General features: G+C 38.8%; 1 protein-coding gene across 4 annotated transcripts in view; it reads right to left on the bottom strand.

Moving 5' to 3' along the window:
* The window catches only part of LOC133848372 (neuropilin and tolloid-like protein 2), a 67,096-nt gene extending 44,005 nt beyond the window's left edge, over positions 1-23,091 (bottom strand). For 2 of the 4 annotated variants that reach the window (XR_009895258.1, XM_062283910.1), the window contains exon 1: positions 22,867-23,091. Coding sequence is in view for 3 of the 4 variants with exons in the window: in XM_062283910.1 (XP_062139894.1) it covers positions 22,867-22,984 (118 nt within the window). In the remaining variant the exon portion in view is untranslated. The remainder of the gene's footprint in view (positions 1-22,866) is intronic. The other 2 variants (XM_062283912.1, XM_062283911.1) reach the window with 2 other exon arrangements.
* Positions 23,092-24,708: the final 1,617 nt, after the last annotated feature.

Below are 24,708 nucleotides of genomic sequence, written 5' to 3'. Positions count from 1 at the left end.
TTTCTTTTTAATAATGCGCATAACTTTTGAGCGCGCTAAAAATGTATAAAAAAAAAACGTGGAAGAGGAAGAGAGTGTGCTGTGTTGTATGCTGTGTTTGCTTTAACAGCAACTGCAGCAGCAACAACTTCGCACACTTGTTACACAAAAAACGCAACGCAAAGAGAATTCTTCAGCTGCAAAAAAAAAAGAAGTAAAATAGGCAATGCAAATTTTTAAAGCATGAACTCTATGAATACACACTCGCACACTCACACACTCGTACTCACACTCGCTTGAGTGTATTTGAACTGTCGAGCAAGTAAGAGAGTGAGTGTGCAACTGCAACATGTAACTTGCAACTTGCAGCTTGCAACTGTAACTGCATCTAAATAACAATCGTTAAGCCTCAGTTAAGTGGCCCAAAGCACACACACTTCTCTCAACACACACAAACACACACACACACGGGCACGAGCCTTCTGCAACAGACAGAACGGGAACGGAAGATTGACATTATGTTGCTCAGTGAACCCTATATCTCGAGTGTAGGGAACGCAGGGGTGATCCTAGACAGCTTGGGAAAGGCAGCAATCCAATGCTGCACAGGAACTCAGATTGGAGAAGTACAGACCCCTCCCGTGCGGGGGTTCGCACACGGTAAATTAAAGGGAGTCCACTTTTACAGCTGCTACGCTCCCCCAAGCGACTCCTATGAGCAATTCGAAGCGATGCTGGACGCGTTGGTGCAACATGCGAGAGGGCGTACCCCGGTGGTGATAGCGGGTGACTTTAATGCCTGGGCCACTGAATGGGGTAGCCGAGCATCAAATCGGAGAGGACGAGCCCTGATCAACGCAATGAGCCTGCTTGATTTAGCATTGCTCAACGACGGACTTAAACCGACTTTTGACAATGACAGAGGATCATCGTTCATTGACGTCACTTTCGCGAGCAGGTCTCTAGCAGCCAAGGCTACCTGGGAAGTTCTAGAAGACGTGACGTTGAGTGACCACGCGATGATCCTTGTCAACATTAACATTAAACTGGCGAGAGCGACACACAGGCTTCGTAGAGAGGAACTAGGGCGAGCATGGGACACGAGGAAACTTGACAAGGAGATGCTAGGCTATGTAATTGACGATTTGACGATTCCAGCTGATCAAGCAGATACAATGGCCATAAATTTGTCGCGCATACTAACATCGACCTGTGATGCCATAATGCCGCGGAAAAGGGCTGCCAAACGTAAGTCTCCAGTGTACTGGTGGAGTGAATCCATAAAACTTCTGAGGGCGGAATGTGCTACAGCGAGAAGAAGAGCGCAACGTGCGAGAGGAAGAGATGACCACTCGCAACTGGTAAATCGCCACAAAGCTGCTCGTGCGGCACTACAAAAGCTATTGCTAAAGCTAAAGCTGGTGCGTTCAAGGATCTTCTTGAAAGTATTGATGATAACCCTTGGGGACCCGCATATAAGATTGTTTTTAGGAAACTAAAATCATCGGCGGTTAGACCCCAAATGGAGCCTGACGCAATGGTCAGAATTGTGGAGGAACTCTTCCCACCACAGGCTACGCTTTGGCAGCCGGCACAGTCAACCCCCGGGGCGACGTTTCCCAGGATCACCCCTGAGGAGATAGTGCAAGCCGCCAGGAGGATAAGGCCTAGTAAGGCTCCTGGGCTGGATGGAATACCGGGTGTAGTTGTAAAGGCCATAGCAGATGCTAAGCCGGAAATATTCAGCAGTACCTTTCAGCAATGCCTTGTTGAAGGGATATTCCCAAGCAAGTGGAAAAATCAACGGCTTCTCCTTATTCCGAAGGGTAAAGGTAACAGCACAGATGCCAGTGGGTACCGCCCCCCTATGCTTGCTTGACATCGTTGGAAAGCTGTTCGAACGAGTTTTGTATCGCCGTATTGAAGAAATAACTGAAGGGCCTAGTGGACTATCGCACCAACAGTACGGGTTCCGAAAGGGTCGAAGTACCTTGGATGCGCTGAATAAGGTTCGAGACATTGCCCAAAATGCGTTAGCCGGACAAAGATGGCTAGGAGGAGCCAAGGAATACTGTGCCATAATCACTCTAGACGTGAAGAATGCCTTCAACACGGCTAAGTGGACCAGCATCCTTAGCGCTATGCACAACATGGGAATCCCTACATATCTCAAGAATATTGTTGGTAACTATTTTAGAGAGCGGATACTTTGGTACGATACAACTGAAGCCCCCAGAAAGTACCGAGTCTCGTCGGGTGTTCCACAAGGTTCGGTGCTCGGCCCAATCCTGTGGAACATAATGTACAACGGCATCTTATCCATTAGAAAGCCAGGCAACGCGGAGCTACATTGCTTCGCGGACGACGTAGCAATTACAGCTGTAGCAAAAACTCTGACGGAACTCCAAACCGTCTGTAACGCTACAATCAGTGCAGCCACTGGTTGGCTAGAAAGTGTAGGGTTAAATATAGCAGCGCACAAGACAGAAGTAGTACTGCTCAGCAGTAGGAAAGCGGTAGAGACTCTGCAGATCACGGTAGGCGGGGTACAGCTTGCTTCATCTAAGTCGCTAAAATACCTGGGGGGTCCTTATCGACCACAGACTCAACTTTAGCGACCACGCTAGATATGCCAGCAGAAAGGCAGCCATGACGACTACAACGCTAGCAAGGTTAATGCCTAACGTAGGTGGACCAAGGATGCCAGCAAGGAGGCTACTCGTATCGGTTGCGAAGGCGTCTTTACTGTATGCAGCACCAGTATGGTACAAAGCTACGGTTAAAGCGTCGTACCTTAAAGAAGCTCGGGCCGTCTACAGAACTATGGCCCTAAGACTCATCAGAGGGTTTAGGACCATATCAGAGGATGCGGCACTCGTCCTCGCAGGTATGTTACCCGTAGATCTAGAAATCAGGGCGCTGACATTAATGCGAGACGGAGTCAACCGGACGTCAGCTTACGAGCGACAACTAGAGGAGTGGCAGAGCAGATGGGAGTCATCGCAAAAGGGGCGATGGACATTTGAGCTGATCCCAGACATCGCCACGTGGTTGGAATGCAAACATAAGGAGCTGGACTACCATCTCACCCAGTTCCTTACGGACCACGGCTGCTTCAGAGGATACCTGGAAAGATTCCACCATGTAGATACCCCCCATTGTATGTTCTGTATAAACAATGTGGAATCAGCGGAGCATGTCCTGCTACACTGCTCAAGATTTGTAAATGAGAGAGAGCAAATAGGCGGACTTATTGGAGTAGACTTCAGACCGAGGGACCTTATCGCTGCAATGATGGCAGACGAGGAGTCCTGGAATGTGGAAAGACCCTCATCATTAACATGATGAAGAAAGTACGAGCTGGCGAGGTAGCTAGCAGATCAGACAGCCAGTAGCTGATCTGCGACCACGCCTTGCATAGGAGGAAATCACAAAAATGACGACAGTGTGCTTAGGAGCACACCATCCTGCTCGCCGAAGTAGTATCTTAATTGACAGTCCCGGCGAGCATACACGGGACAGAAGAGCATACGGAGGTTTTTAGTGCGTAAAAATCGCACATACCCTTCTACAGGAGTAGAGGGGATCTTATTGAAGATTTTCCTGCCGGGGTGCAACACCAAAAAAAACACACACGGGCACAGCTGCTCTTTGCATGTGTGTGAGTGTATGTGTGTGTGTGTGTGTGTGCGTGCCTCGAGCACTTTTTGCAGGGCATTGCCTCGGCTTGTGGCCTGTAAATGACTGCTGGGGCTTAAGCGGCTCTTCATTTCCCTCTCTCTCTCTCTCTGTCTCTTTTTCACTTTCTCTCCTTCTCTCCTTCTCTTTCTCACTCTCTATGGCTCTTGCTAAACATCCAAATTACATTTCAACCATTTGAACAATTCAAATTCTGCAAAGTGATTCAGTGAAATGAACTAAGCTGTAAAAGGTTGCAGCTTTTTGCAGATTTTCAATTGAAAATCAGCTAGAGAAATTAGCTGGAAATGTTGTTCTCTCCTTGCATGTTAAATTTGAAATTACTGAGAAAATCGGGAAATTCCGAAATTCTAAATTAATGTCAGCTAAAGAGCAGATTCAATAATTAAAAGTAAAGGAATACATCTCTTGAATTTTAAATAATGAAGTAATTTAGATTATAAATATGAATGAATGAAAATGAATGTTTATTTATTACTTAATAATAGGATTAGAAAAAAGATGCAATAAGTAGTAAGGTATCAAAATGCAAATGTCCACTTGTATATGAAATTTTAAACAATAAAGAAAGAATAAAAATAAAACACGCTAAACATAGGCAAATATTTAATTACAATGAAATTTAAAGTATGTACAATAAAAATCGTTCTACTTTTTTTTTTTGAATATTAAATTAATTTAAAAGTATTATATTAAGGGACTTTGTTAAAGCACGAATTTATTTACTTAATTGATTTTCTTCGTTTTTCCAGTAATACCAACAAATAATGCATTACGTTGCTCGATTGTCAACAAGTAAACAAAAACGTTGAGCAACAACAATTAAATTACATATTAATAATTAAACGAAAGACACTGAAAAGAATTTATATTGTAAAAGCTGGCAGCAAAGTATTTTTCATGATTATGAATTGAAAATAATCATTTGTATTTTTATTAATTACCCTTCGAGTCTTTGTCTTGAATATGCAATTTAAATTTGTATTTTCTTTTTTTGTTCGCTTAATAACAATGGAAATAAGAACACGCGACATTAATTAAGTATTTGTTTCTTTGCTTGAACATTTTTGCTGAATATGTGTTTATTTTATTGGTTTGATTTAAAGCAATCTTAAAAATGCATTATGACTGAAAGATATGAATATTTGCATACTTTCTATACAAGCGCAAATGTGTGTAGATGTGTGTGTGTGTGTGTGTGTGTGTGTTATCCCCGCCTTGGAAACATGTCCTTTATGGCCTGTGTTACGACTTCTTCATGATGTCGGCAAGTGTAACATGCATTTGCACAAGTTTGAATTACCTTAGTAGACATTTTATGGAGCGTAGGGTATAAAAGCACACAGCGAGCTCACACACACACACACACAGATACACTTTACTCCTATCATGAACATGTGTGTATGTGTGGGGGCGATTGCCAGGCAAAGTGCTTGCGCCGCATTATATGGCTGCTAGTGCCTAATGATGTAGCAACAAATTTAATAAACATATTAAGTGTTGATGTTTTTGTAATCGCCGTGTGAGTGCGTGTTTGTGTGTGTGTATGTGTGTGTGTGAAAGTTTTCTTCCTCTTCTACACAGCAGTAGTGGTAGTGGTAGTTGTTGTTGTCGATGTTGTTGCCCTTTCAGTGGCAACGCCCGTAAGTATGCTACGCTTTGCAGCTGTTGTGCCGGTCGCATGTGGCATCTATGGCAAAAGTACTCGCATTTCAATGCATCACGTATGTGATAGAGTGTGCTTGTGTGTGTGCGTGTATGTGTGTGTGTGTGTGTGTGTGTGTTTGTGTGTGGCAACTATTTGCAGTCTGTCAAAGTTGCTGTGCTTCCGTTTGGATGCTGCTGCAACTTTGTCCGACCCGTTGCCGTTGCCGTTTGCCTTATAAATTGAATTAAACACAAATTAATTTGAAACAACATAATATTTAATATGTAGTATATACGAGCGAGCAGTGTTTATTTAGCATATTTCATGTTAAAACGTTTGCTGCCTGCACAGCTAATTCGATCTAATGAGCTGCAAACTTTAACTAAATGCTTTAATTAAAACATGCATAATTTATTTGCTCGTGTTGCCAAAAATAATATGTTCGAGCTTGTTAATTAGAACTCTATCTCTCTCTCTATCTCTCTCTCTTTCTCTCTCTCTCTTTCTCCTGCTCTCTGTGTGGTTTTGTGTATTGACAAAAGTCTAAATATGTTTGGACTGCCAAATGATAGAGTGAATTAATTGAGATAAACATTTTGATAAATTATTACAAAATAAGTATGCATTATTATTAATATGCATATTGCGAACGAAAGTCACCGCTACTTTAAGGTCTATTTTAAATTCAAATGTCTTTTATAATCCCCTCTCAATACTTATTCATTTAGTTTGTGTGTGAGTTTGTGGTGGTGCTGTTGCTGTTGCTGTTGCTGCTGCAGATTGATGACTTCCAAGTCAGGCAGCTGCCAAATACTTGTAAAATTTGAATGACAGCCAACATGTTTGAAATTGATAAAATGTTTGACATACATAATTGTCGCACGCCACACGAGCATGAGCATGCCATTCTTATTTGTTCAACATCAGTTGTGCCAACGCCAGTGGCAATGGCAGTTGGAGTTGGAGTTGGAGTTGGAATTCTCCTTCTGCTTGTCTACCGAGGGACATGTCGTTACTCATTTCAGACCGAGATCTTTTGGGCATGAATGGAATTGATGGATCGCATGTAAAATATGTTATGCTGGTGGCTTATAGCATATTGCATATTTGTCTATTTTTTAATCGATGAATAATATTATATTGAATATATTGAAAATATGGAATCACACAAAGAATAGAATTTTACTGCAACAGCAGTAAATGAAATCAGCAATTTCGAGAAATATTTTAGGGTGCAGAATATTTGATTTTTTTTTTTTTTAACTCTAAATGAAAGCAGAAATTTTGAAAAGTATTTTAGGGTGTAGAATATTTGATTTTGTTATATACTTTAATATACTGAATTGAGTTGTTGACGTTACTACAATATATTTACATAAATATATTTTTTCCATATCTAACAGCATTAAATTAAAATGAATCTCGCAAGAATATTTATATTATATAATTTGATACTGCACTTTTAAGGTATAAAATTTATATGTGTAGCGGGTATTTCATAGTCGAGCACATTCGACCGTAGCCTTCTTACTTGATTTAAATGTTCTTTATTATGTACACAAATATGATATTAAAATATTTATGTACATATTTTATATTTTATTTTTTCTCCCTGAAATATTTTCTCTGATTGAAAGCGGCAAGCTATAATTTTATTTTATTTTACTTAATTTTGTTTCGTTCTTTTTAATATCGCAAACAATACTATGTTTACCTATACATTTCTTAATATTCGTTTCTCATCTCTAACATTATTGTGCGGCAATTTAAATTTATGAAATCATTATTGAGAGCAGATAACACTTCCTTTGTGTCAAAGCCAAGCATAAACTTTAATCAAAGGCAAGTCATGTGACAAGCAAAAGTCAACTAATAACAAGCCAAGTAAATTCCGATTAAAATTAGTAAACACAAATATGCATCGACTTCGACATCGACATCGACATCGCCATCGACAGCGACTGTTGACCCCAATAAAGTCAAATCTTGTATTCATTACAAGTTGTTAGTGTGGTATTTAACACACTGGTCTTAACTTTTCATTACTCATAGCATACATAACATAACACAACAGCAGCATGTCACACATGAATGAGCTGAATTTCCACTTCCAGCTACTAATTTTAACACCCAACTCAAAGTGAGCTTCAAATCCCAACTCTTACTTCAACTCGAATATTGCTGCGAATTTGTTTGTTTGATTGCTTGCGCCTGAGAAGCTCAAAGCAGTTGTGTTGGGTTCACTATTTTCCTGTCCTTTTGTCTCAGCCTTTAATTGCGCTTTTAGGTCTCTGTGTTTGTATTGACACTCAGTCCCTCGCCCTCTCCCTCGTCCTTTTCTCTCTTTGGTTTTCTGCCTCCCGCTGGCACTTTATCGAATTGACTGTCGAGTAACTGGGAGCGTAGGTGGTCGCAAACGTGAAAAGCCCATTTGCCACTGTGTCAAAAGAAGCAGGAGGGGGGCAGAGAGGGAAAAGCTCGAGTTGGGTCTGTGGCTGGGAATCGAAGACTTTTGGCGTTGGGTCGCATAATTGTAAATTTGACACGCAGCGATGCTTTGCGTTATCATTGAAGCTTGAAACACACTACAACACTCCTCTTCACTATGTTCAGTGTTCCCCTTCCCCTCCCCCCCGCCACGCTCTTCACTCTACTCCACTCCACTCCCCGCGGCATTTCCACACATTGTCGTGGCCTCGTTATTGCCCCACAGCAGCTGCGCTTGTTCACACTTTTGTTTTAGTTGTAATACCCTTGTCGATTTCTTTGCGCCCATAAGTTTAACTTTCAACTTTTGGCATCCGCACACACACACACACGCACGCATAGAAACATTTGCCTCGACTTCAGATTGTCGCCCATCTTCAACCTCTCCCCGGACTCGCTGTCTGCTGTCTGCTTCGCCTGATTTAGCCTCGACTCGACTCGGCACTCGCTCAGTCGCTGTTCATTTATATTCATATTTGCATATGTGTGTGCGCCACTGTGTTTGGCATTTAAGTATCTGCCACGCCCCCGTCTCCCCCTCGCCACTCGCCCTCACTCCTTGCTGTTGCCGTCGGCATCTGCATGTATCGCCCATCGTTGTCGTTGTTGCATGTATTTCATTCGCAGCAGTTATTTGCTTTAATACACTCAATAGACTTAACACATTTTGCACGCCTCACTTCATCCGGCCGCGGCGGCAGCGGCAACACACGCACCACCCACTGTTTCTGTAGTTTTCTGCAATAAATTTTGCATTTTGCTTGCAGCGCCAGCGAGACAACGACAGCGTGGCAGAGGCAACGGGGTACGAGGCAACGGGGCAACGGGGCAGGCAGCATACTGAGAGCAGCTTTGGCATAGCTTTGCCTCGTACATTCCATTTTTGTGTCAGACAGCTCTCCGACTCCTACTTATTTATATGCTCTCGCCCATCCACCGTCCCTGTTACACCTCCCCCTCCGCCCATCACCCACCCTTCTTCTGGCCAGTGTCTGTTGTAGCCTCAGCTATGGCCCCATTCGGTTACTGTGACTTGTCTCTGACTCTGCATATTTATAGTTTGTATTGTCTGACTGTCGTCGTCACCATTATCTGCAAAACCGAATCGAGAAAGTTATAAGCGTCAAGCCGAATATTTAATGTACTTCCGGAATATCAGCTAAAATCTGCAAAAATACAAATATTAAGCATACCATGCGTATACTTAATATTAAGTATACCATACGTATACTTAATACTTGTATGTGAGCTGCAAGCAAATCAAATTATATAATTATGGCGAATGGTCAACAGCAGCAAATACGTTTTAAATGTGCGTATACTTAATATTAAGCATACCATACGTATACGTAATATTTGTAAGGAAGTCAAATTTAATGAGTATTGCACACAAACTATTGTACATTCAACATTGTACATTCATTTGCAGGGTATTTGGTAGTCGTGCTTGGCTAGCTGCAGCATAATGCAATTTATCTTCCATTTTTATAAGTAAAATGTTCGAATAATGGATTATTTATTGCTGCACTTTGTGTTTGTCAACTTTAGCAGTTGAAACAAGGCGAGTACTCGAAGTACAAGGCATGCGCGACTAGCGAATACCCTGCAAAAAAGAAATGGTAAGTCAAACTTACAAATTTAGCAGTGCATAAAATAAGTGGCAGACAATTTGACTGTAATAAAAATGCAATCAAAGAGTATTCTTGTCCCTCCCCTCACATTTCAGCACGATGCTAATAAACTCCCCTCGCTTTGCAGTCGGAGTCAAAGCAGAGCTGAGTAACAATTGTTATTATTATTTTATTTTACTGCTTTGCATTCGCAGCAGCAAAGCGTAAGGAAGGGAAGGAGTGGAAGAGTCGAGTGTTAGTTAGTTGGCCCAAATTTGGTTTCCGCAGTCGCTGCTGCGTCTTTGCACATAATCTTCTCTCATGATTTACTAATTGCTCTTCCCCTGTTCTCCAGCCCCTTTGCGACTGCGACTGCAACAGCATTTGCTTTAACAGTTCGAATTCTCTTGAATAAATTAGATGTTAATGCATATGTTAAACGTGTGTGTGCTGAGATTGAAATAGCACAGCGTAAGTTGCATTCAATTGGTGGCATTATGAGTCACGTACTCGACACAACTCTGCGCTCATAAAGTTGTGCTTGGCAAATTTGTCAACTATTTTAATTAATTGCCAGAGACTCCACAGTACATACACATACATAACATACATATGTTAATTGCCATACCTTGAGGTTGCTTTAAAAGTGATATGTGCAAAGCTGATAACCAGAATCTCTCTCTTTCTCACTTTCTAAGCCGGCTTACTTTGATAGCATTACGTATACGTCATGTTGTGTGCTGAATTTTCACAATGATTTTGCAAGAATACCAATTAAATGATTTCTGTTTTTTCTGTTGTTGTCGAGTAGATTTCAATTGAAATGAAATGAATGGGAAGCTTGAAGCTAATAAATCATCATTGAGGGAAAATATTGATGAAATTCTCTTCGCTCGCTTTCTCTCTCTCTGTCTCTCTCTCTCTGTCTCAATGCTGCTGCTGATGGATTGATAAGAGGCATTTTCTTTGAATTGGTCAAACTGGAAAATTCAAATTTCATAATTCGGAAAATGTGTGTGCTGCGCTTAGGCCTAGCAAGTGCTACGCTTGCGGCTTATGTTTTGCATTCGGCAACGACGACTACAGCTATTCACAATTCACAATTCACAATTCACAATATGCTCTCTGGGCATGAATGAACATGTCTTTTTGTTCTATAGTTATTTCATACCAGTTGGCTCTCTCTCTCGGACTTGAAGGACTTTTTGGCTAAATTAATTGCACTCGAAATTGTGCCGTTTTTGGTTAAGAGATAGACAGAGAGGTAAGGAGCGGGAGCGGGAGCGAGAGCGAGAGCGAGAGCACAGTTGGGGAGATTTTACAGTCCGTTTTGCAGCACGCAAAATGTGCAACTCGCAATTCGCAATTAACATGGAAAAAGCTCAGAACTAAAATGCCATATAATTACCAAAACAGAACAGATAGCGACAAGAGTGTGCGGGACGGGACGGGGCGGGGGTAATGAAGCGAGGCAAAAGCATTTGGCAATTTATGGTTGTTCTTAACGTGCAAAATGTCTATAGATATTTTGGCCAAAATGTATTTAACAAGTGCAAATTAAATACATGGAAATTGCAAATGCTAAATGTTGAATGCCAAAATGCCGTAATGCCGAATGCTGAAATGCCGAAATGCTAAATGCAATTACAAATGAGATATTGATGTTTGTGTGTTTAACTCGAGGGTAGCTTTGAGCTATTCTCAGTTGGCCAATTGATAGCAAATTTTTGCCTATCATTGCGTAGTTTGTGGATGAAGGTTTACTTGATTTGACCAATTAATTTTCAACTTAAAATAATTGTATTACTTTTTATAGTCTGCTCAATTTTGACAATTTAGGCAATTAAAAATATTTGTATATTTTTGTATAAACATTTTTTGTTAGCGTTTTTTTCTGCATTAAATACATAAACTTTTCTGAGATTAGTTAAGTTTCTCTAATCAATACGTTATTGAAAAAGAGCTGTTTAGCAAAAAGATTACATCATTTACTTGAATACATATTGAATTGATTTCTTTGGAATATTTATAAATTCAAGCTTCTTTTGCTGCCTTAAGTTATAAACAAAGTACATCAACTTGAGCACATATTCAATTAATTTTATTTGAATCTTTGCATCCATAAATTTTTCAATATTTATAAATTCAAGTTGAAGCCTCTTTTGCTGCCTTAAATTGCAAACAACTTGAGCACATATTCAATTGATTTCATTTGCATAGCTGCACACCTTTTGGCTGCTCTAGTTTGACATCATTTCGGGTGACTTGTTGAGCAACCCACGTGTGTATTTGCTGAGGTGCATCCGGCAGCTGTTGCGAGCTGTTGCTCGTTCTACTATCTCGGCAGTTGCATGGCGATATGAATTTGTTGTAAGTTTTCACGGCTGACGTGCCATTATTTGTAAGTGGCGGGCACATCCTTGAAAGCATAAGGAGGCAGCTTCAACAACATCATCTCTGCCTCTGCCGCTGCCGCTGCCTCTATCTAAGGTAAGTAGTTGCCGAGGATGTCGACTGCAATATGATGGGGCCACCAAGAGCACAACAATAACGGAGCGAGAGAGCAGACAAATGCATTTCCAAAGTTTACTTTTCTACGACACGCGATGATGTGGACAAGGATGTCTTCTATTTGTATCTGTGTGTGTGTGTGTGTGTGTCTAGTATCTATAGATGTATCTATATACATATCTATGTAGTTGTGGCAGCCAAGGCAAAGGCAAACACTTCTGGCAAGGCGCCGCGCGATCTGGAGATACTGCTCGTGTTGCAGAATTTCAATTTGCTCTTGCGCAGCACATAAATAAAATCTGTTTTATTATTATTTCTTCGTTGCCAACTTTGCCAGCAACTGAAGGCACAGCTCAGCTCAGTCTGTCGGCCTGTCTCTGTGTGACATTTACACGCCAGTTTGGTCACAATGCAACCTGATGTCACAATTACCCGACATGGCAACACAACTGCCAACTACTATTTATTAGTATTGTTCGTATTTTTATTCCCAGGTTGATTACCCAAAACTGACATTTTCAAGCGTATTACATGACATCGAATAATATTTGCAAATTTCACAATTACAACCAAAAATTCGGGGTCTTATTTTTCTGGGGGAATTGTGGTTCAATCAAACCAAACTTTTTGGCTGACACTGTTGACAGCCGCAGAAGTTATGAAATGATGAGCAAGGATTATCAGTCAAAAGGGAATATTCGAATTTCGAATATTAATTTACAACAACTTTAGCTCAGCAATCAAACATTTTTTTTTTTTTTGGTTTGTCATACGAGTGCCAAATATAAAAAATATATTATGCATTTTTGGCAACGTGCTCAACGAGGCGTTAACACAACTCAAATACAATTCCAATTGGCAATTGGCAATTGGCAAACTCGTAATTTAGTTTTAGGCCCCAATTAAAAGTTGACGAAAAGCCATAAAATAAGAAATCAAGCAAAAAATATAGAAATGTGTTAGCTCGGCTATTGAATACCTGTAAGTTACTCGTATTGTGTTCATAGAGTAAAATTTAACAAGTAAGAATGCTACATCACTATTTTGGAAAAAGCCAAGCAATGCAGTATTATTTTTAAGATATTCCAAATTATTTTACCACAAAAATACCGCAAATTTGCCAATGGCTATATGTGGTATATTGATATATTTTGTACTACATTCAAAATATACCATCGAGTGTAAAATATACCTAATATAATACGCTTCTGCGTTTGTTATACCATTTTTTCGCCTTTGACTGCCGGGCATTAATATCCATTTTTTTTTTTGCAAGTTCATTGCTCGCGGTCGCTTTTAACAATCAAATGTTGTGCATTCCAATTGGATGCGACATAAACCGATTCAAGTATACATACATACATATATACGCTATATGTGCACATGGATGTTCAGTGATTCCATGATTTGTGCTCGATTTTTTCCTTTATTTTTATTACTTTCTGTACTTTCTGCCTTTGCCCTGCGCTCTCAACTATTGACATTTAAACATTTGCATTAGAGAAATGGAGCGGACACATGTTGCAACTGGAATTAAGTTCAAGTGTCGTGGGGTCGTTTGATTATTTGCCTTCAGTTGATAGTTGATAGTTGATATTTGTACAGGGTATCTATATAGGCAGGCACATTCGATTTTTTTATTAGTCAGTTCTGTTATTTTTGCATTATTATATTCGACTTTGGTTGGTTTGGTTTGTCATCAATTTGTTGTGCATGGCAATTGCAATTTTTGCAATTGGGAATCGATGAATTCCCCAATTGATATCGTTGTTCCTCCTCCTCTCACCACTGTGCGCTCACTTTGTCCTACGCCTCTGTTGATTGTCAAACTGGCAAGGCAAACAAAATATTTGCTCGACCATAATTTGAAAGTGCGGTTTAGAGCGAGATGGGCAAATACGTATCAGCAAGCCAAAAAAGCAGTCAAGTGTGGTCAAATAAGTATGATGACTGACTGTCTGATTGACTGACTGACGAACATTTTGATTGACTAAATGATAGTCTAAATATTGACAGACGAGTTCTCGCGCTGATTGATTACCTTAATCATTTATTATCTGACTAATGACTGACTATATTACATTGATTGATTGTCTGACTGATGAGTGATTGACTGACTGACGGAATGACAGTCTAAATTCTATATACATGAACTGACGAAGTAGTAGATTGAATCCTGATCAACTCAATAAATGGATATCTGATTAGTGATAGACTGACTGCTTTAGTAACTAAATGATTGATTGACTAATACTAATGATTGAATACTAAATCAACTAAAACACCGATTACCTGGCGAACAACTGATTGACTATTTCATTGATTGATTGTCTGACTGATGACTAAGTGACTAACTAAATGCGTGACTGTCAAAGAGACTAAATAATTACTGCCTTACTGATTATCTGACTAATGATTGACTGACTATTGCATTGATTGATTGTGTGACTGATGACTAACTGATAAGCCAAATATTAACTGTCAAACTATATAGCTAATTATAACCTGTGTTTGAATGCCTAAATCACAGATTATCTGTCTAATGACTGATAGACTATTGCATTGATTGATTGTCCGCTGATGACTGATTGACTGTCCGACAGCTGGAAATACAATAACTTTACAATTCTCTATAGTAGCAACTTCCCGTTGGTTCGCGTCGCGGCGACAACAATTTCCAAAATGGTTAAATTGAAATGAAATGCCTGACAATTGAATTGCGTCAAGCAAATTGAGAGCAGGGTTATGGCAAGGCCCAAAGGCGAAGCCCAAACCTCAAACTCAAAGGCAACTTTACCGAGGCGAAAAAGCAGCAAACAGTTGTGGGGACGAGCAGCAGCAGGCAATGAGTGCTGAGTGCTGCTGGGCGATGGAGAACTTGATGACGACGACGACGACGACGATGATGATGATCTATTAACCCCAACTGCGACCAAGTGCGACTGCCGGAGACGGAGTGCGTCGAACGTGTTTCCATTGCCGTGGTTTGCTACTGCTGCCTGCTGCCTGCTGCTGTCGTCATTTTAATTTGCGTGAAAGCGCAAAAAGATTTCAAAATTAAATCACTGTGCAACAGGGAGGAGGACATTTCCCACATTCTCTCTCACTATCTCTCTCTCCGTTGTCTCTCTCTCCCTCTCACTCTCACTCTTTCTCTTTCACTGCACCTGCAGTGTAATTGAGAGCAGCAGTATATGCAACGGAACGTTGAACGAATGAAACTCTTTAACCAGACATGAAACTTGCATCACGATAGAGCTCAATGATGCCTTCACTCTACACCGTCCTTAACCTCGTCTTCTTTACTTCTCAGCAGAAATGTAGATATGCTGACAAACTTACAGTGTTCGTTGGCACATGTGATTAGGATGTTTACGCTTAGAGCGAGAGAGATAGGCATCGAGAACTTTCTTTCTCTCTCTCGCTCTCGCTTTCTCGTGTGCTGGCAATTGCGAGTTCTCATTACTCACAGCAGCAATTTCATAGCAGGTATTCTACGAGTACACAACTTGCTGCAGCAAACATACATAGTTTGTCATGTGATAATTATGGGCTGCTGTGCAACTTAAAGTAATTATCATTTTGGACTCTGTGCTACAAAATATGCAAAACAAATTACAATTTACGATTTGGATTATGTTTAAAGCAAAATATTGATTATAATCAAAATAATAAGTCGACAGTGAAAAGTATGACTATTGTAACATTTGCATTTATAATTACCTTACAAAAGAAAAATTGCAAGAAAGTATGAATTACGCAAAACGATTTTATTTAAATTAAATTATTAAATTATTTTCAATGCAAATTTTAAATGAAAAATGTTATAAATTTCGTATTTGAATATAGTAAATGAATAATTAATGCACAAGAATGTGTAATGTGTAATCAGAGAATAATGACAAAGAAATAAACTGATCGTAAATAAGAGAATAACAAAATAGCAACTATAACAATCACCTGGCTCTTCTTTACATATTTCACCACACTCGCGTTTTGAAGAAACAAGAAAAAGTCAAACACTTTGCGTTTTTATGTATTTTTTAAAACGATGCGTGTTTCCCCCATATTTCGTTACACCTCCGCCAAAATGAAAGACAAATTGAAAAATCTCCCATACCGATGCCAGGACTTTTGAAAATACACATATGTTATACAAGCTTGTTTATTGATATGCGTATTTGATGTGTGTTTGTACTACAAATAAACAGAAAACTCGTCCGGCGGTAGGAAAGGAAGAAGATGATTTGTTTATTATGTTTATTTTTTTGTAATTACCAATCGATGGATGGATGGGTGGAATGGAATGGAATGGATGGAGGCCATTTGGCAATGTTTATTCGTCAGCTTGTGAAGGCGTCTATCCATAAATAAGCACATGGCTTGTTTGCGACGCAAAAATTGATAAATAAATGCATGGCTAAGAATAATAGCCGCAAGTATTACCAGCGGAAGAAGAAGAACAAGAAGAAGAAGAAGAACAACAACGGCAACCAGGCTAAACAGCGACAGCAAGATGTAAAAGAAATAATAAGGAGGTGGAAAGTAGGTAGAGTTACATATAAATAAATAAAGAGAACAGCGCAACATTCTGTCTTGCGTGCAGGAGCTCAAGGAGCCCGAAGGAGTCGAAGGGACAGGCGAGGGGAGAGCGTGACAGGTCGTGGCATCGTGGGATGGACGCATTGTTGCCAACTTAGATTAAAAGTGATAGCCAGCAGCGCTCGCGGCGCGCCAATTGAGAAAGCAATCACAAAAACGCACTGAGGCCACGACGCAGAGATGGTAAATAACAAGCTGCCAAAATGGATACAAAGTCACAACCTGCAAATACCTTGTAAGGTAGCAGGTGAATAGCATATTAACTGAAATTTAAACAAGTTAGATAGATAGATTGAGTGTGCTCGACTGTGCGAGCTACATACCGCTACATACTTTCAAACAAAGTAAAAGATTTTTAAAGTCGTATAAGCGAGAAATTGTATGAAATTAATATACCGAAAAAAATACTGAAATATACCAAAATAAGTAAGAAAGGTCGAGTATACACAACCTTTTTTCAACCAAAGTGCGGTATTATTGTGAAAATATATCAAATTAATATGTTAAACCAAAAAAAATTCTAAAATATATCAGAAAAAGTGACTAACGATTTTCAATAGTGCGATATTATCGTAAAAGTAGGTACAAATTTAATACCGAAAAATACTGAAATATACAAAAATATGAAAGTTACAGTCCCAACTTATAAACTATTTTCTACTAAAGTAAAACAATACGGTATTTTAATGAAAATGTATCAAAAATAATAGAATATACCAAAAGAAGTAACTATGTATTTTCAATATTTTGGTATTATCATAAAATATACCGAATTGTTGTACCAAAAATACTGAAATATACCAAAGCATATATAGGGTGTATAGGTATACTATTACATTCAAAATATACCATAGAATACATAATTTGCGATATTTCCATCTCAACTGACATTTATGCCCATCATTGCATGATGACACTCAATGAATAGCGTGACAAAATATTCTCTCTATAAGCACAAAATACAGGGTATGAGAAAAGGGATAAACAGCAATAGGAATAGGAGCATAGAGAATTGCTAACGTAAATGGCAGAGGGAAAATAGTGATGGCAAAAAGGGGAGCAAAGATGAGCGACAAAAAAAAAACAAAACAAAAAAACCAGCGCAAAAGGAAAACAATTTATAATTGAAATCAGTGTCAAGACAGCAGCAACAGAGATAGAGAGAGAGAGAGAGAGAAAGGAAGAGACAGTATGTGAGGTGGGCGAGAAAAGGAAAAGCAAACAACAAGATGGAGGACAAGCAGGAGCAACAACAAGAGCTTCAATGTTGATGCAGACAGAGGCAAATGCAAGCCATCCGGCACTTAAGTCGACTGTCCAACGCAAGACAAGAGGCAGCTCAAGAGAAAGCAAAAATGCAGCTAAAATTAGAGGCAATAGCGAATGCAGACTGGTGCACAAAACGCAAAAAACACAAAAAAGAAGAAACGAAAAACAAACACACACACACACACAGAGACTGCAAAATTTATAGAAACACAAATTAGCTAATGTTAAATACATAAAGCCAATTCGTTCAAGTTCCGCAAGCTGATGTTGCACAAGTCAAGGGAAGGCAGCAAAGACCCAGGCACAGATATGAGTCCCCAGAGAAAAAGAGAGAAGGACCGGGGGGCAATGCGTTGTCGTCGTCCCCTTCACAGCAATTGGGTCAGCTCACATTTGGAGCACAAAATGGCAAATGCGACGAGCCGTAACAGAGGCATTAAAACTGCTTCAAAAATTATTCCAGATATGCTGCTGCGCATCGAAAACTCTTTCCTTAAAGCCCATTCTATTAAATTAGCGAGCGAACGTCGTTATGCATTATAAAATATGTTTGCCACATCCGAAAGCGTTTAAAGTTCGCTGCTGAACAAAATTGTTATTACTTGTCTTCAAACGAAAAAGACACTTTATAATTTCTCCATATCCTGTCTAATTTTATGGCAAATATTTGATTGTGATTTCTGCGCATTATTTATAACAACACTGGATGGATTATGATAAACTAAGATACCAATTTAATTGAGTAATTAAATTGTGTGCGTGTGTGTCATCAACGATATTTGTATAGGCTTATCTAATGAGCGACAACAACGAACAATTGTCAATGTCATTAGAGATGGTGGATCGAAAAGTCTTATTTAACTAACTGGTAGCAAAATGTTGACTCGCTTGCTACAGCTTCCAAGTGGGCAATCAGGCACTTGAACCCACTTCAAAGTCTGCGGTTCCTTGACAACACAATTTCATTTGTTATATCTATCAAGTGGAAAACAGCTGTGACCAGAAGATGTTGCTTTTAATTAGACAAAACCATTTCAAGCCACTTCTTCGACTGCCATCAATCCATTCAGTATATACCGAGTATATTGTACTATATATACGGTTTTATACTTTGCTCATCAATTTGAGGTGAGGGAGCGTAAAGAGCTTGATAATCCTTAGCGCATCCACCCTCTCACAATATTAACATATGGCGATAGAGTGTAATGAGAATCTGGTTCAATCAATCAATTAGCCGAGCAAAAGAATGTGCTACTAAGAAACGAAAGAAAGAAGGCGCTAGACAGCAATTAAGATTAATGGAGCCATTGAACCGACTCGAGTCGAGTCGAGTTGAGTCAAGACGAGTGCGATTCACTACAGAGTACTTCATGTTGGAAATGTACTCGAGTCTGCTGTTCAACTAATGAGGTAATGAGCAATGAACAGCAATGAGCAGTGAGCAATGAGCTAACGATTGGCTGAGCCTCAAAATGTGCACAATAAAGACGCAACTTTGACCCATTCACTGAATCGCTGATTGACCATTGATTTATGGTTGGGCGACAGACAGACAGACAGATTGCTCTGATGGCCATAAAATATTAATCAAAACAATATTTATTTTTGCAATAATTTCGCGAGTGGTTATCATCAAAACACTTTGCGGTCTTAAATCAGTAGTTAAATTAAATTCATTGGCATTCGCATTCGCATTCGCATTCGACTTGATCAAAATGATTGAGTCAGCTATTTTTGTAGTGTAGTATCGAGCGAGTGGAGAGTCCATATTTTATGGCGAGGCAAAATAATCCCGGAGAGCTCAGCATGTTGTTGCTGTTGTTGTTGTTTCTGGTCGAGTCTGGGGCTAAACGAAAGTGCTTAGCCACTAATTAATGACCACTTTTGGGAACAGTTGGCAGTTTCTAATTTCAAATAAATAAATAAACGACAGAGAAACGCAATGAGCAATTGTAAGGACCTTGCTGCTAGTTAATCCCCCTCCTCTTCCACACACCTCCCCCCCTTCGGAACACACGCAACACCGAACGACACAAATAGTCGGACAGACGGACGGACGGACGAACGGACAGACAGTCAGTCGTCGTCTGACGACCGACAACCGACAACCGGTTCGGATGGAAGTGAGTTTCCAGAGGCAACGAACCAAAAATGTTTGTTTGCCTATCCAGCTGAATTTGTTGTTGTTGGATTCCATTGAAAATCCAAATACATTGCAATTTGATTAAGCTGGCGAGAATTTCATTTCGCATTTTAATGCAAATTTAATGACATTTTATTTGTATTTATTCCAATTCAATGCCAAGGACGACTCACTGTTTTTTTTCTCTCGTGTAGCTAAGTTTTGCATTTTAAATTTTTGTTTGAAACAGCGTGGGAGAACCAGAGAGAGAGAGAGAGAAAGAGAGCGCAAGCCACGCCTCATTTCCGCTTGACTGACATGCCACACGTGTGGCATGAACAGAAAAAAACCGAAAAAAAAACGAAATTTTCCATTCAAATTCCCTTGCCAAGCGAAAAGATCCGAGAAGGAAGCCCCAATCTTTACAACTTCTAAGGCTTGGAAATTATTCCGGTTTTAGTACCATTTTTCATGTCAAAATTATTCAATTATTAGTGAAGCGAAGAAAAGCCAACAAAATTTATACATACACGAGTGTGCTGGTGTGTGTGCATGAAAAATGCGAAAAGAGCACCCAAGAATGCCAAAGCTCGTATTGTTATGAACTTGGCCATACTGCGTATACTTAATATTGAGTTAATTATTGCAATAAATATATTTTTTTTTCGTTACCTTGCTGAAATTGCGTAATCTTTAAGCTCTATGCGCTAGTAAATTCATACTTTCTACTTCATTTTCTATGACATTGTGTTGTTACGTATACTTGATATTTTGTGAGTTGATTTTTTAATATATTTACGCATTTAAATCTTAGGTAATAGTCGATAGTCGAACTAAAAAAAAGATAAATCTGTCGTTAATATATCGTACAGCCAAATAAATTAGGGATTATGCCAAAGTAAAGCACATGGCGTATAATTAATAATAATTTTATGTTTTCACTAGCTACAAAAACTTTTGTAAAACAACTTGCAGAGCTGATGAAAACAATAGATTCGTTATTAATTTACACTCGCAAAGTAAATAAACTTTCACAGCTGCCATGAATTAATGCCAAATAACATGACGTATACTTGATATTATATTAAAACAAATGAGACGCGAAAATTATTGTACTTTCGCTCAAACTGTATTTACAGGGTATGCATAAAGCCATGTTTATCTGTCCCTACGTGTGTGTGTGTTTGTTTGTTTGTGTGTGTTTGTGCTCGCATAACACTCATCGGATGTTTTTTGGTTGTATGTGAACGTAAATTTGCTTTTGTTCCCCTAATTCGTAGCTGTTTTGCTGTCGCCTGCAGGCTGTTGCGTTCAGGTCGCGTTTTTGCCATGTATTAATTTTCAATTATGATGAAATGTCAATCCGGCCGAGCATCTGCTGCCGCGTCTCTCTCTCGCCCGCCAGCTGTTATCAATAATGAAAAGAGGACAGGGAAATCTTTTCGGGGGGCTTGGTCAAGAGCAAGAGCGTTGTTGAGTGTGGGCTTAATTGTTGGGCTACAGGTTAATTTAATGCCCCAAAATAACTGAGCTGAGCGCTGAGCACTTTTGCTGTTTTCCTTTAACACCGTTTTGTTGTATTTTGTCCTTCCGCTTTTATTGGAATTCAAATATCAAACAGAATTTTTCATTTCATTTATGGGCACGAAATGTCGATAGACATTGGCATTTCCTTTCTTTTTTTTGGTGTCCACCATTTCATCACAAACATTTTTTATGCACTTCAAGCAGAAATCATGAAACGGTTTCAATGTTTACAATTAACGAGAGTAAAAAAAAAGAGAAAAAAAAAACGAAAAAGAAAACTCGCGCACATATATTTTGTTGACCCTTTGGAAAAACTCATTTAAAAACTGAAAAAGAATATTCGAATTTCGATTGACAAAAAGCAAAAGCAGCTCATTTTCAGTGTGCGTTAAATACAATATTTTTTACGCAATGAATTAAATGTTGGTTTCATTTTGATTTTTCAACTTTAAACGTTTATTTATGTAATGCATTTAATTCAATGAAATTTGAAGGGATTTTTTTTTGTTTAAAATTTATCACTCGCTGCATTTAAATGAATTTGCACTTGTTATGACACAAAATATGGTAATATTTCAGTGTAAAACAAATATTTGCTTGGCCAAGCAAGTAATACACATAAAATTTCATGCTATCTGAGTGTGTGTCTAGTAGTTGACCAATTTGGCTGCTTGCCACATGCGACAATTTTTGCAATGAGGGGGAAAAAAGTTTTCTTTTCCACGTCGCGACCTTGACTGCATTGCAATGCAATTGTCGGCCATTTTGGTCACACACACACACACACATACACTTGTACACTCACATACAAACAAGGAGTCATAGCAAAAAGTTGTTTGGCAAAGTTTTCGAGTTGTTTTTATATGTTTGATGCTAAAATGCGAGTCAATTAATTACAGACAAGCGAGCAAACGCACACACACACACATACACGCTTATCCATATACATAGCAAAAGTGGGGGAGTGTGTGTGTGTGTACGTGTTTGTCAGGTTCTTTTGTGTGGCATTCAATTTGGGACAGCTGAGTAAATAGAGAGGAGCAGGCGACATCATCACAGACATTGGTCGATATTTTATGGATGCCACACACAACAAAACTCAAATGAAAATGTTTGCATTTTATTTCAAGGCAGTTGGAGACATCTCATCCATAGATAGATGCGTGCCACAGCTGTAAGTGTGTGTGTGTGTGTGTGTGTGTGGTTGCATAAATAAGGATATAAACGAAGGGCTAATGAGGTCAAGCGGACAGCAATGGAATTCTTTATATTCGACACTCTTACTTTTGCCATAAGTCGAGCCACTTATCTCAATTGTTGCTGCGCGCGATGACTGCTGATAAGCATCGCTCTCTCTCTCTATCTTTTACTCACTTACTGGCACATTCGTTGTCTCACTCTTTTGCACTTACCATAAACAGTCTGGCCAATAATTAGCAGCATTAGCAGCCAGCAGCAGCTTGGCTGGGGCACAGAAACAGCAGCAGCAGTAACTGAACCACCACTCGACCATCTGCTGAGTCTCCACATTTTGTCTTCTCTTCTCTTGCTCTTGCTCTCCTCGTCTCTCTTTTGCCCGCCACTTCAGCGTTTGCCTATTGTTCTTTTGCCAACACAGAGAGAGACACACACACCTGTGTCTGGCTTCCGCTTTCAGGTTTTCAGGTTGTGTATCTGCAATGAGCAAAATGTTAAACAAATAAATTAAACTTGTTTCATTTAGTTCAAGTTAAAGAAAAGCACAAAATAAACCAAGTTCTCGACTACAAAAGTTTTTCCAAATGAAATGCCAAGCAAATAACGCCGCTTTACCCAGTAATTATTGCTACACTTAACCCCATTTATATTTGGCCCACTGTGTTCACCTTGTTCTTCAAGTGGGCAAAATTCAACGTACTCCTCGTCGACGTCGTCGTCGTTGTCGTTGTCGACGGTACAAAAATTTAATTACAATCGCAATATTATTGTATTTCGTTTGAGCAAATGTTGTTGCCAATTTCGAGCATAATTTGTAAAAGGTTTTTTTTTTGTGTGTATTTTTCGGTTGCTTGTGCAAGTTTCTAAAGTGCTAAAGTGGCAAATGAGCCACTTTAGTTGCCTTATTGTACGTTGTAAATTTAGTTGCTAATATATATAATTATAATTTAATATATAGTTGTGTGAAAGAACTGTGTCAATATATATAAAATTCTTTTTGAGCGCTAACATCCGGCAAGTTGGTTTATTTCCTTTAATGTAAAGTAATTTTAATTTGTTAAGCAGCGACTTTTAAGAATTCATCGCAACATAAATAATTGTTAAATTAATGGAAATCAAATGTATTATTAGGAAAAAGTGTGTCCGATACGGTTTCCAAATGGAGAATGGCATCGTTTGTTTATGTTTTGTTTAATAATTATTAAATTATTAATCTGTAAAATGTTTTAAGCAGTATATACATAACTTATTCACTAATATCCATCTTGTATATTTAACAAGTAACAAAGCTACAGTCGAGCACAGTCGAGTGGGATACTATATAACCATTTTCAATAAAACCGTATACTAAAAATGTACCAAATTAATACAACAAAATACTAAAGTATATAGCGAATGCTATATATGGTGTATAAATATGGAAGTTCATTCAAAATATATCAAGGAGTACAAAATATACCGATTTAATATACCATAAAATTACTAAAATATATACCGAAGAGCATACATATTTGGTATTATACTTAAAATATACTAAAGACTACAAAATACATCAGATTTTCAGCCACAGCAAACTAAGAACCTATTGCACTAGCCTTTTTTAGACTCAGTCACTGATGAGTAGCTCTTCATGTCTGCATTCATTAAATCTATTACATTTTTCTATTACCTCAATTGCTAATTTAAATGTCTAGACAACGCAATGCAAGACCTAACAAGCCTCAATTTCTATATAACATATATTATGCGATGCATTGCAAAAATTGCAACTAAAATGGGATAAACACCTGGTGAAGTTGCTATAGAAAAGTTGCCGGCACTTATAAATTTTTTCAAAATTTATTTCACTTCATATTGACTAGTTTTGCTGGCGAAGTGATTTACAAAAATGTCAAATAATATATAAAAATAATTACTTTGCTCGTATTATTTGTTGCAGTATTTTTCCTACTACTATTTGTGGTTTCAACTTTCAACTCTTTCGGTTCAAATTTAGTTGGAATTCAAAACGCAATGAGTGAGTGATTTGATCATTTTGATGCATGCAAAAGCGTAAG

This window comes from Drosophila sulfurigaster, chromosome X (genome assembly GCF_023558435.1).
Source record: "Drosophila sulfurigaster albostrigata strain 15112-1811.04 chromosome X, ASM2355843v2, whole genome shotgun sequence".
Lineage (NCBI taxonomy): Eukaryota > Metazoa > Arthropoda > Insecta > Diptera > Drosophilidae > Drosophila > Drosophila sulfurigaster.
The sequence above is the reverse complement of the archived record's forward strand: the minus strand, read 5'-3'. Positions and strand labels throughout refer to the sequence as shown.